Below are 14337 nucleotides of genomic sequence, written 5' to 3' on the forward strand. Positions count from 1 at the left end.
GATAGACCCGCACCCAAATACACTAAAGTGGCGACAACGTGCGGTGTGTGACCATAACCCAGGTCCGGTTTAATCCAGATCATGCTCTGATACCAACTTGTAACGCCCTGAAATTCGGGGGTCGAGCATAACTCAGCTCCCGAGTTCCAAAACATCACTTATGCAACATATTTAATGATGGATGTATGTTATCTGTATTAGTGCATAAAACATGGAATAGATTAAGCCAAATATCAAATATAATTCAGGGATAAGTGAAGAAAGCAATCGGAAGACTTATGGAAATATACGTGTACAAGTGCAAATCCCTGAAGTACATAAACATACCAGGTCGTAATGTAAGTATTGTTATCAAAATTACAAGTATCAAGTTAAATCATTTAATTCCCAAAAATAATCCCAGAGTGCCGCGCATCAGAACAAGGCTCGCTAAAACCTGTCTGAAAACTGCATATAAGAGAAAGCAGCCTCATCATCATCCATCTCTCGTTCTGCCTCAGAGGTCGCCTCAACATCTGCAACATCATCAGCTAAGACAGAGTCTGGTGGGTGTTTAACACCGCCCCAGAATGTGGGAGTGAGTGATCAACTCAGTGGAACAATAAAGCACAGGTTAACATGTTATCAGTTTAATCAAGCAGTAATGATAAAGCAGAACAATTAAACATGTCTTAAGTACTCTTGTTAATGCAAGGATGTATGCAGAATGATGCGTGCCCTCACGCGTACACCCTCAGCGTCTTCATCTTACGTTACGCATGACACCACCTCAAAGTGCGCCATGTCTACAAAGCACATGCAAATGCAGTGCATGAATATGATTACCAAGTTATTATTAGTCCTTTTCATACAGCAGGATTGGGAAGCTAAAGTACCTTTCTCATATCACTATCCAAACAGTGATCCATTCTAGGGTCGTCAGTCTTAGACATCTCATATGATCATATGGTTTGAGGTCGTTGCAAAGGGCTCGTCACCAATCAATGCACGCCTATCATACCATCGTTACTACACTAAGGCTCGTCACCTCAATGCGGTATCCAGGTATGCTTGAGGTCACTACAAAGGGCTCGTCACCAATCAATGTAGGCCGACAGCACGAATATAGTGTCTCATACCACCATAATCGGCTCACGAGTTTGGTTGCTCACTGGTCACTACGGGGAGGCCCATCACCCCAGCGTAGGCCAACAGCTCGACCACGGTGTCCCATACCGCCATGTCCGGCTCATGAGTCTTTGCGGATCAAGGTATCAAGGTTAATAGGATTTCATTAGTAAGTTCGGTACCCTAGATTCAAGTAGTAGCGTCCATACATGGTGAACATACATCAGACAATTGGGTTACTTGACGAACTCGACTAGCACGAGCGCACGTTGAGTTGAACGACATAGAGTGCGTAAGCACTCCGCGTGGCCAAACCACTGCCGACAACTCTAATACAACTCGAGTTCGTCTAATCACGTCCTTTGTGGCGAAAGCGATCTCAGCCACAACTTTAAGGCAGATTACCGATTTCCTGGACTAATGCATAGTCCCAAACACATTACACTACAACAGATATTCGTATTAAATGTAGAACAGTAATGGAACAACAACTTCAATCAGGTGGTACTCAAGCATTTGAAGAATATCAATTTAACATAAATGTAAGCATAAGTAATGCTTGAATTTAAATAACAAGGAATGTAACTAGCAAGAAGGAAATCATGCACACTAGTGGGAGAGTCGAGAATCGCTTCTCAACGCCCATACTAGGTTGAAACATCACACTATAGATTATTCAGACATTTCTACGAACACTTAGAATACACAATACAACATATATGACATATGTTGAAATACACACATTTGGACAATTCCCTTTACCAAGGAGTTGTCGTACATACATCTAGCATACATACACGACAAATAATCATGACAAACACAAGTGCATATTTTATACACATACGGTACTTTATACATACACATAGAATACACAAATCTCAATATCACACATGCATATCAGGAACGCAACATAAACATAACATTTGGCATGTGAAATCTCATCCATAACAAGAATAAATCATTAACTGACATTGAAAGCCTTGAAAACCATAACATATACACTTAAAGTCCGCACCTTAAGCCAGAAAGAATATCGAACTGATTTCAGACGAGTTGTCTTCGTCAACGGCGATAGAATACCCTAAAGCAAGAATAGAAATGAGATACAACAACACCAAGACTATTCTAAGCTCTAACACAGATTAGGGTTAGGTTAACTTATCCAAAGATGAAATCAGAATCGTCAGAATAACGATTCAAAGTGAAGGTTCAAGGATGTAGAAGAATAGGAAAGAATCTAAGATGATTCACCAACTTCTCTCTCACTTTCTCTCTCTTTTCCTCTCTCTTTCTTAGGTAGGGTTAGAAAATTCGTATGGAAAAGAGAGCTAGGGTTTAAGGACTATAAATAAGCCTAAAATTGATGAAAATAACCCCAGGGCCAAGGTATACTTAGGGTATAACCAAAACCTGCCTCTCACGATCCAACGAAGCATTTCTGGTGGGCCTATTACCACGAAAGGTCGGATTTAAGCCCATTAACCATGGATCTAGGTTAAGCTAAGTTTTCGTACCGACCGGCTCTTCAGATCAGTTGTGGCGGACCACACTCAATTCAACGGTCACATAATCTCGATCAGGTCCATAAGCACAAGGACATGCCTGGGCCACCTACCCTGATCAGAGGGTGAAATTGGGTCAGAATCCAACGGTCAGATTGCTTAATATCATCGCGCAAGCGACACGACTCAGATTTCATAAAATCACATTAAATATCCAACCGTTCTCACACTCTTCACTCCGAACTCAAACAAATCGACCCAGAACATCACATGGACTTGATTTTCGACGTGATGGTCAAGCCCAACATGATGACTGCAACAGCCTAAGATCATCACTATCGGACTTTCGACGCGCGGTCCAGGTCCGATCCAGAACTTCCAAAAATTCTCCAGAACAACTGGATTTAGCAATGGATCCCAGATTTCAGAGTAACATAGCGCTAATTAATCTACAAGTTTTGAGTTATACAGATACAATTTAAAGTGATTGATGCAGATTTCACAAGCAATCGAGTATAGCGCTAATTACCCCAAAAACAACTACTTAGGGAAAGATTAGCACAAAATTTCCGGGTCATTACAGTGCTTGATTGTGAGGAGCATGCATCATTTCATCATCGCATTAATATACTTACCAAATAGATAGGAAACTGTTTGTTTGTTATGCTATCATTACTCCTGCTCTGTTGTGTTGGTAACATGTGTAATTTGTTTAGTAATTGTGCGTTAAAGATAACATGCTTGAGTGTATAATATGTATTAACATGTATTTATTATGAACCTGCTAATCACTAAAATGTCCCAAGTAACAATCTTGGAGATATTTCTTCACTATGTTGGCATTTGATGCCTCCTATTTGACATATGCAGATAACTCATGAATAGGACTAGTCGGTGGTGCGCTTGAGACGAGTAGATCCTTAACTTCTTCCCGCTTGGTAATTGTTCTTTTGTTCCTATTGTAATTGTTGTGATTTGTATAATTCTCACATAGGTGGTCAGCACTTTTAGAATTGTAACTTCTAGGTGTTAGCCCTATATTGTTGGATCTCGTTATCTCTACCTCGCTTTGGTTGCGCTAAGTTGAAATGCGCTACTCTGATTATTTGTGTGATACGAATATGAATCCGAATGAGGACACTGTGCATTTTTGTTAAGTTGACACCCGGGAACTCGGGATCAGAGTATATGTACTCGGATACTGATTTTTGGTGTGTTACACCTTGGTAGGGCTAACAACATTCATGGACTTGGCAGCTTAGCCCTCCATCATCTTCCACAGACTCTGATATCTATATTATTGTCATATGCATTGTGCATGCACACATGCACTCTACTGAGCTTTGTTGAAGGCTTACGAGCGTTTGTTTACGCTGCAGGTGATGCTAGGGCATATCGACAATACTGAGCCCAGAGCATGGGCCTGTTCTTTTGAGTTTTGATTATATCTTGTATTTTCCTTTCCAGCATTGTACTCAAAGATTGTATTAATGGATATATGGTGATGATGTTGTTTTGTGACTTGACTACACTTGTGGTTATGCTCCTTTATATGAAAAAAAATCACCCTGAAATCCTAATTGTACAATCCTAGGATCAGAACCTGCCGTATGGGAGCTGGGAGCCGAGAATGGGTTACTACAGAGGTTGTCGGCACCAGATTTGGCGGGTGGGAATTTTGTGAGCCCAGTTCCCAAGTTTGGGGCGTGACAATTTAGGTGCACCAAATTTCACACTTACGAAATTTTGCACTAAATTAGACTGATATTTGTGATATTTGGTACAACCAAATGCACCGTAAACTGATTTTTTTTTTTTTTAAAAAAATAAATTATAATATAGAAAACACTATGCAAAGTTTTCTTTTTTTTCCTTTCCCTGCTCTCTATTCAAGCGAACTCTACAAATAGCAATGTTCTTCTTCTATTACAGGCAGACATGCATATATAAATTCATGCAAACTATGAAAAACAGTGTATAATTTCTATTCCAGCGAACTCTACAAATAGCAATGTTCTTCTTTTTCTAAATGCCAACATAAGATACCCAATTAGTATAGGACACTCACACCAAACACTGACCAGAAATGTACTTTTCTAAATTTGAAAATTAAGCTTAAAATCCAATTCGAAAATTACCGTTTAATTGCAGTATTCAACAATGAAAATATCATAAACTGTAGAATTATTCACAACTTTGAGGCTGCAGAGACTGACGTTGCAAGCTTTACCAAATCCTTCCTTAGAATTTTGCCAGCTGCAGTCTTGGGTATGGAATCAATGAATGAAACTCGTCGTATTTTCTTGTATGGTGCAACCTACACCAACCAATGACAATATCAATCCTATAAATCATTCCAACCTCACCTTAATGATTTGGACTGAGTCAGTTGACCCTCTCGTCAGTCAGTTGAGATAATAGTTCAAGAACTCAAAAATTTGACTCGACTCGATATCTAGCTGGGTCAGGTCAGCTCAATGACTTCAAAGAGCCTTTACTCGACTTGATATTTTAATAACTACATTTTTAAAGTACTTAGTCCGGAAAATTTTATATATTGACAAGTAAATAAATACCCAAATTTGTGTTATGTTTTCAGTTCATCAATAGTGTCTATGTGTACAAGCAGAGGAGGTTGCCAGTTCGACTCTTGCCCGTCTCATTTTTTCTTTTGAAAAATAAGTAGCTGGCTGGGTGAGTGACTCGGTTGGGTCACCCCAACTATAACTGAGTTGAATTGAGTACACAAAGTGGTTTGCTGGAAACTCAGTTTTCAGGGTATATATACCATACACAATATCATTAATCCACAAGATCCATTTCCTGTTCTTTTCAAAGTATGATCATAGTTTGTAGAGGACTCAACTCTCGACTCGGTGAGTAAACAAGGAAGGTCAAGAAAATATTTTCTTTTTAGTAAAATTGATAATTTAACCACAATAAAACAACAACAAGAACAACAAAATGAAATATTTTAGGTTCCCATCTATGGTGGACTCATAAGATCGACGAAGGGTTGATGCATGTATGTATATGCACAAATAATACATGCTTATGTTATGTAGAACAAGTTGTGGAAAGATTTATAAAGAGGGATGTTTGAAACAAAGTGTCCCGTATTGGTATCGGTTGGCGTAACGGTGCCCTCCGAAACTGATATGGATACAGGGGCGTAACGACAATACGGGGACGTAACAGCCCGTAACGGCGCACTTTTTATTTTTTTTTGCCAAAAAAATATGAAAAGATATGGATAAAATCTAGAATATTCTAAGCATTTCAAATATGCATTCATTTATAAATTGGAACATGTTTATGGTGGTGTAACGGTCCACTCTTTGGTGCGAAGTTGTATTGGACTATCTGATGAATTTATGAACCAGATAACTTGAATTTGAATACAAATTTCATATATTTAATTTTATAAATATCTAATTTATATACTTAACAATTTGATATCATTTCTCCCAATAGTTCTTTAAAAAAATGAAATTAAATTCAGGTAGATGGCGTTGCCAATTTGGGGTTGACTTAGAGGACCAATCCATGCCCCAAATCAGTCTCAAATTAATGCAATTTATTGACATTATCCTACTTATGAATTGGTGGACATTTATTGGATGGTAAATCATGAAAAAAAAATAAAAATCAAAAGGCCCTATTTAAAAAAATAAGCATCTACAAATTAACAATTCAAACTATTCAAACAATTTGATTTTGGCATGGTGAATTACAAATTATAGTCTATAATTTAATTGGTAAATTTTAAGTTAATACATGTCTCGTGTACAATTTTTTAAGGGCCCGAATTAGGCGGGACCCGAATTGTGAAGTGTAGCACACGAGTGTCAAAGTTTTTTGGGCCCCACCCGTGATGAATGTGTTATATCCACACCGTCCATCCATTTTGCCAAATAATTTTAGGGCATCAGCCCAAAAATGAGGCAGATCCAAAGCTCAGGTGGACTGCATCATAAGAAACAACAATAATTAAGCGTCCACCATTAAAAATTTATTGGGGCTACAAAAGTTTTAAATCAAGTTGACATGTGCATTTTCCCTTCATCAACGTCAATGTGACCCTATTAAAAGGTTAGATGAAAAGTAAACATTACAGTAGACCCTAAGAAATTTTTAATGGTGAGCATTCTATAACCACTGTTTCCTATGGTGTGGTCCACCTGAGATTTGGATCTTACTAATTTTTTGGATCATGACTTAAAATGATGTGCCAAAATGGATGGACGGCATGGATAAAATATATACATCATGGTGGGGCCACGCAACACATGTACAAAAGCCTACCACGCAAATTTATTTGAAAGCGGATTACGCTGTGTACCTCAATCCTCAATGACGTACCTGTATTAACGTCAATAAGTCCTGTGGGTCTGATCATGGCGTATGTATTATATCTAAACCGTTCATTCATTTGACGAGCTCGTTTTAAGGCTTGACACTAAAAATAATACGGATCTAATTATCAAGTGGACCACACTGCAAAAAGCAGTGGGGGATTGAACATCTACCATTGAAACCCATTTTGGGATCACAGAAGTTTTGGATCAATATGAAATTTGTTATTCCCCTTCATTCAGGTCTTTTTGACCTTATGAACAGATTGGATGGAAAATAAACATTATGGTGGGCCTACAAATTGTTTAACAGTGAAAATCATGATCTCCGTTGCTATTTTTGGTGTGGTCCAGAAGATCTTTGGATATGATTCATTTTTTGGTTAATGCTCTAAAATAATATCTAAAAATAGATGAACGGTGTAGATATAACAAATACATCACTGTGAAGCCCACGTAACTTTGATCTCCTTTGAACCGTTCGTACAACTCAGAGCTCGAGGAGTGTCACTGCTCGTTTTAGCATGACATGCACCTACAGTAGCTATATAGCTATAGCTGTTGTGTGGTACACCAGTCAATTAGCTTCCGATATCAGACGAAAAAGATAGGAGGGAGAGAGAGAGAGAGAGAGAGAGAGAGAGAGAGGGAAGAAGAAGAAGAAGAAGAAGAGGCCCGCAGCCGCAGCCGCAGCAGGGCGAGAAGAGGAAGAAGGAGGAGGAGGAGGAGGAGAAAAGAAATTAAAAAAAGGTATGCTTTTTTTCCCCCCATTTTTTGGCCCGTAACAGCTTAATGGGCATTATGGCCCGTAACGGGCGTAACGGTCACAGAATTCCATAACAGCCGTTTCAATCCCGTATCGTGTAACGGTGTCAACTGTTACCATTACGTATCGACGGATACGGCTGTATCGTAATGGATACGGGACACCCTGGTTTGAAAGAAGTTTGGTTGGAAGGGCTAAATGGGTAACATGGTCTCAAGCATATTATAGTTAATGGTGGTTATAAGTTATAACTTTACAACTGGCTCTTAGAATTACACATATAAGATATCGTTGAAAAATTATTGGTGAATTGTCAGTGCATCTGTTTTGTTAATTTTGTTTTTAAAGTTAAAATTCAATTTGAATTCAAAATTTAATAAAATTTGAATTTGATTATTTATTATTATTATTTTTAATGTTTTTGGGAGTGGTTAACAAGTTTGAGTTGATTTTGATTTCTTAAATATTAGTTGTAAGTTCTACAATTTCGGGTCAAATCAGAGTCTTTCACATCTTTGCTTATGTATTAATTTATTGTCGTCAATTTTATTTTCTTATTATATATATATATATCTTATGGATTAAAGGTTTATTGTAGAGAAGATGTTGATATTTTCTCCCATTTTCTCCGTGCACCTGCTACATAGTTAAATACATATATACGTATGTTTGCATGAGTTTATATATGCATGTCTGCCTGTAATTTAGCATTTGGTGTGATTTGGTCACAGAGAAGAGACGTGCCTGTTTGGCAACAAAATCCATGACTTGCTTATCGTCAAGGGTGCTTTGAGGTTTTCTCACCACAAATGCCATGGGCACTTGGCCTGCTTCTTCATCTGGGTACCTGCCATTTCAAAGTATCATCACAACCATCGAATCCACAATTTCAGCGCAATACAAAAATAATAATAATAATAATAATGAGGCAAATGGCCCTAGTATAAGGACACGCCACTCAGTGTATAAGCCATTGACTGTGGTCTGATCATATGATGAGTGGACCTACTTGGATTGGACCATCAGGCATTGCAGCCTTTCAGTTATTAACAAGAATGTGGTTGCAACCACATTGAGTTAGCAAAAGAAAGAAGACTGATTAGATACTCACGGAATTACGGCCACTTCAGCGATATCTGGGTGTGATTGAAGCAAGTGCTCCAATTCTGCTGGAGGAACCTGATCGCCAGGAGTGGAGAAATTTAAAAAGAGAGAAGAACTATAAAACAGTTTTCAGGATTCAGAATGATCAAGCACTAGCTCATGATGTACAGTAAAACGATCACACCAGATCTTGTGACCCATCTTAGTGTATGGCCATGATCAGACCATAACACGAATTGAGAACATCTTGTGGTGCACCAATAATTAGAGCTGGACACTGAGCCGAATCAAGTCGAGCTTGGCACAACTTGGCTCAGTTCGGCCAGCAGCCTACCTCAGCTCAAATTTGGCTCAGCTCGGTTCGGTGAGCAATTCGGGCCAGTTCAAGTCAAGTTCAAGTTGGTTTCTTTCGATAGGGTCTCGATGCGTTACCTTGATTTTCCATTTTCTGAAATGGGCAAGTTTTGAACTTGTATTGATTTCAATCTTTTGTTAAATGATTGGGTTTTTGTATTTCTAAAATGGATTTTTCAGTCTTTCTTGGATTAGCTTTTTAAAAAACAAAAAGAAAAAGAAATTGATGTGAATTTGTTTATTTAATGTTGAAATAGGATTTTGGGTTTTGTTACGTTTGATCGGATTCTTCTAGTTTGTTAGAAAGGTATGAAATCTTTGTTTAGGGCGTGAAATGATGCAATGTTGGCGCTGGAAACGGCCACCAGAAAAGGATTCCAGCACTGATGAAATCAACGAGTGGCTGCAATGCGTAAGTTTGAACAACAGGGGGTTGCCCTATTCAACTCAATGCACCAGAAGGTGGCTGCTGGTGAGGGTCAGAGACATGGTCCGTGCCAGAAAGATGGGTGGAGAAAGGGGATTCAATGTGCAGCGGTATTGTCGTTGATCCATGAAGAAGAAGGTGCTGCGGCTGATGAGTTTAATGGAGGGTGGTACAAATGCGTTTTTAGAGTTTTTTTTGAGAAAGGAAATACATACATCAGGATTTGGTGTACAAGAGTCAGCAGGAAGAGAATTGGCAAGAGATGATACACCAGAAGTTAGTGTTGTTGTACCATATTTCTGACCGTTCTTGGAAAAGCCAATCAGGAACAGAAAATGTGTCATTGCAGGAAAAATATAGCATGCATTATATTTACGAGGAGTGAGGCTGAGAGATTTGGAGTGCAGCCAAGACATCCGGAAGCCAATTGCGGCCGAGAATCAAGAAGCAGAACGCGGCCGAAAGGCAAGGTGCTAAGAAGCCCGGAAACAGAGAGAGATCAAGAAGATGAACAGTCAGGGATGACAAGTATCAAAGAGGAAGGATCTGAAAGAACAACATGGTAATGTTTCAGCTGTCATAATCATCATATTAAAGAAGAGAAATGTCTGAAGAATAATTGCAACAAAGAAAGTTATAAATAGTAGAAGAATTAGCATATCATCAATCTATCTCACACCAAACAAATAAAATCTATTAATTTACCTTAGCTCAATTTATACTAAGAGTGGTGATAATCCAATAGCGGTAGTCGTTAGTTGTAATCCAAATCTACACTTATACGCTGGATTTGTTCCTTATCTGATACAAGCAGTTCTTTCAAGAGATACATTCTTGCAATCGCTCCCTGTGACTGATTGTGAGTATTTTCTTTTCTTTTGTTTGATTGCACCAATATACTGAAAAGTTATTTCTTGTGAAAGGTAAGGTACAACCCATCTTTGGAGGAAGAACCCCACCCTCTCACCATTGCGGCCAATCTTCTCAGATTTTGGTTATATACGTTCATATTAGACATATCTACTTATTTTGGCGTTTGGGTCAAAGTTATTTGGTTTGAATCAAGTCACTATATCGATTTAGGCATGCCTGCACACACCACACGTGACATAAAACAAATCAAGCGCCAACAAGTGTATATCTTGAATGGTGCAATAAGATTGTAGAAATTTGTTGAATTTGGGTCGTTTTCATTGGCTTTATCAATTTTTTGCTGATGGGTTCCTATGGAATAGAACATGTAGAAATTGTTTTTATTTTTAAATCAAGTCGAGCTGAGCCAAACCTAGTCGAGTTAGGATCTAGCTTCAAGCCAAGTTGAGTCGAGCTCGGCTTAAAATTTTTTCAAACTCAATTAAACAGTTCGGCTCAGCTTGACTCGAACCCAACTTTCGAGCCAAGCCGAGTTGAGCGAGTTAACTGAACTAGTTCAGCTCGTGTCCAGCTCTACCAATAATCCAATTTGTTTTCCTCTTCGTCATCTTTAGCCTTAGAGACTCGGCCACCTTCTTTGTGATTTCCACAACCGATCTAGATCTCGCTAGCACTTCCTTTGGGTCTCACCACAGTCTCTAAACATATAAGACTCGGTCAAGTTTGCTGACTCATTGAGTCGACTGAGCCAAAGACGAGACGAGTCTTAAGCCGAGTTAACTTCAATTCAGAACTCAAACAAGTTGGGTTGAGTTGACTCAGCTGAGTTCTGAGTCGAGTTACCAAGTTTTTTGAAGTATGGTTATTTGTGCTGTAACTACCTGGTAGGCCTTGTACTTTATTAAGTCTTTCAACCTATCGACGACAAACAGGAATCCGTCATTGTCAATGTAACAGAGATCGCCGGTTTTCAACCACCCTTCCGGATCCAAAGCTGCAGCCGTCGCCGCTTCATTACCAACATAACCTGCACTAAAAATGGTGGAAATCTAAATATAAATCAAGTGATACTACTGAGGCTATACCCAGCTGGATGGTCGAGCTGGCGTTGCTTGGGATGAGCTGGAGATACCTGGTGGGCATCATCAGTCAAATAATCCTAGTGGTCCATATGTGGACCTTTTTTTTGTCATCTTTGAACCGTTATTGATATTCATTCTTTTATGTCATTTAGCGGGGGCATCGATTAGATCATCTAGACCGTCAGTTTAGGTTGTGGTTCATCCATGGTTAGCCCCACCAGATGAGTGATCTGGTTCAACGGAGCAGTGTCTCTGCGAGAGCAACACTATATAGGAACTATCGAATAGGCTACACCAGCAAATACTTGTCCAGAAGGGCATCTACCAGCATCACAACTGCGAGGGACATCAGGGCCATTGATCATGTGGGACCCACTGCCATGGGCCTAAAACCAAGCCAGTCTACTTATCAGGCGCACCACACTTGTATCTTGAGGATGGACGGTTTGCAGGGTTTTTTTTTTTTTTTTTTTTTGTTTGCGAGCCCCCATGATGAATTGACCAACCTGATTCACAGGACAGGCAGTTACAGTGTAGGGCCCATCTGGTCCACAGACTTTTATGCTACAAATGCGCCTGGTTGGCCCGTGTTAAAGAGCCTATCAGAAAAGCACCCATTGTATAAGGGAGGTCATCTTATTTAGAATTTGATAATTCCACACGCATTCACATGAAGCAATATGGGACACATGTATGTGATCACATCTTTCCATCAGGTGGTCTATATACTGTTTAGATCTTCTGGCTTAAAAATCAAGCCACCTTAAGTGGGTCATAGAACAGAAAACAATAATTGGACGGACAGGAAAACAAATGTTTTAACTATCAGTTTACTTTTGTACACTGTGACCCATCTCGGTGAATATGCTCAATTACTGAGGCAGAAGATCTTAGCATGATTTCCAACCAGACGGAGAACTCAAATCTTACACACGTTTGTAACGGCGCATGTGCCTGCATATGTAGAATTAGTAAACTTTTGTTTCATAATAGGGAATTTTACAAACAACTACCTAAGTATTATAAAATTTACATTCCGATGCCTTTTTCTAAGAGGTTTTAAAAAGCTATCTCATTGAAAGACTTTATACATCATTCCACTGCCTTCTGTTACATTTTTTAAGGTGGGTGTGTGAGGCAAATGAGTATGCTGCTTGACCAAACTCCACTGTAATGTTTATTAAAATCCACCATGACGACCACCATGTGCATCCGTTGGTTGCTTGGTTTGTTTTTAATTATGTGGGCGTGCTAGAATCGATATAGTGGCTCGATTCAAACCGATCAACTTTGACCCCAAATGCCAAAATAAGCATATACGTCTAATATGAACATATATGACCAGATTCTGAAAAGATCGATCGCTTACTCGGCCACTAGTGGAATTTGATAACAATCAAGCAATAATCGGAGGGTGAGGTTCTTCATTTGAAGATGGGTTACTTTATGCCTTTTGCAAGAAAGGAGTTTTAGAATACCACAACAAATCAAACAAAAAGAAAAACTCATAATCAATCACTAGGAATGACTGCAATAATGCGTCTCTTGAAAGAACTGCTTGATATTGGATAGAAAACAAATCCAGAGTATGAACATAGGCTTAAGTTACAACTAAAGATTTTAGGTAAGAATTACTACTAGAAGATTATTACTACTCCTAGGATAAGCTGAGATAAAGGAAATTAATAAGATAAATTTGATTGATTTAGAGATTATTGTGATTGGGTGTTTTATTTGAGATGCTTGCTTTGTTGAATTCTTTTGCTATTTATAGATTTTTGCTATGCAGCTTATTCTTCCAAATGTTTCTTTCATTATTGCAACGGTTATGTCAGTTGAAAAACTCTTTCTATATCCTTATTTCTATTACGTTTTTCCCCTACAACCTTTCTTCTTCCAAATGCATCTCGTCGGCCAAGGTTTTGTTTTAGCTATCCTTGGCCACCCTTCATGTCCTTAAATAACTCGACCGCGCTTCTCGTATATCGACCGCAACACTCCGTCAACCATCCATTAACGTGTGAAAGTAAACTTATGCCAATTGTAATCTGCAAAAGCACTCTAAATCTTTGAATATCTTTTCTTTATTCACTTCATATTCATCATATAATGCCACATATCATTCTCCTATTGGCTTTCTCAGAATTGCTAGAATTAGGGTACAATAACATCATCTCATGTTAGGCCAAGTGGCCAAAAATCCCTCCACCTGTCATTCAAGTTGTCCACATGATTGGAAACAATGTGTATAGGGCAAGGATCACTCTCCAAACCATTTCCCTTGGTATGACCCACCTAAATCATAGATGGACCTTATTTTTAAGCATCAAGCCTAACTTTTCGTATGGCATCTAATGCTTGAGTCATATGTGACCCTGATTGTTTTTCTCCAAGCATAAACTGGGATTATTCATCTAACTATCATAATGGATTTCACATACAGATTACAATGAGCCTCACCAAAAATCCAACTATGTGCATGGCTCTCCAACTTAACAATTGAAATGTGGAACTACATGTACGTATCTATTGATTTTGATGGGCCCACCATGATGTTTATGAAAGATCCACTCCAACCATTAGATATTAAGTTTTATATTAGGCCTAGAGAAAAATAATAGGCTAACATATGATTCTAGTGGGCCACACCAAATTAGGAAATAATTGGAAGATATGTCCACCCTTAATTTTTAGAGGGCCCACTATGATAATTATATAAAATGCACTCCAATCATTATATTCCACTCAAACATTTAGGCCTATGTCC

General features: G+C 38.7%; 1 protein-coding gene across 1 annotated transcript in view; it reads right to left on the bottom strand.

The window, feature by feature from the left end:
- Positions 1-4442: 4442 nt before the first annotated feature.
- The window catches only part of LOC131239990 (4-coumarate--CoA ligase-like 9), a 35521-nt gene continuing 25626 nt past the window's right edge, over positions 4443-14337 (bottom strand). Inside the window, exons 3-6 of the mRNA XM_058237963.1 lie at positions 11370-11515; positions 8842-8909; positions 8475-8577; positions 4443-4926 (exon numbers count right to left, since the gene is read on the bottom strand). Coding sequence (XP_058093946.1) covers positions 4798-4926; positions 8475-8577; positions 8842-8909; positions 11370-11515 — 446 coding nt within the window. The 3' untranslated portion in view covers positions 4443-4797. The remainder of the gene's footprint in view (positions 4927-8474; positions 8578-8841; positions 8910-11369; positions 11516-14337) is intronic.

Source organism: Magnolia sinica, chromosome 3 (assembly GCF_029962835.1).
Source record: "Magnolia sinica isolate HGM2019 chromosome 3, MsV1, whole genome shotgun sequence".
NCBI lineage: Eukaryota > Viridiplantae > Streptophyta > Magnoliopsida > Magnoliales > Magnoliaceae > Magnolia > Magnolia sinica.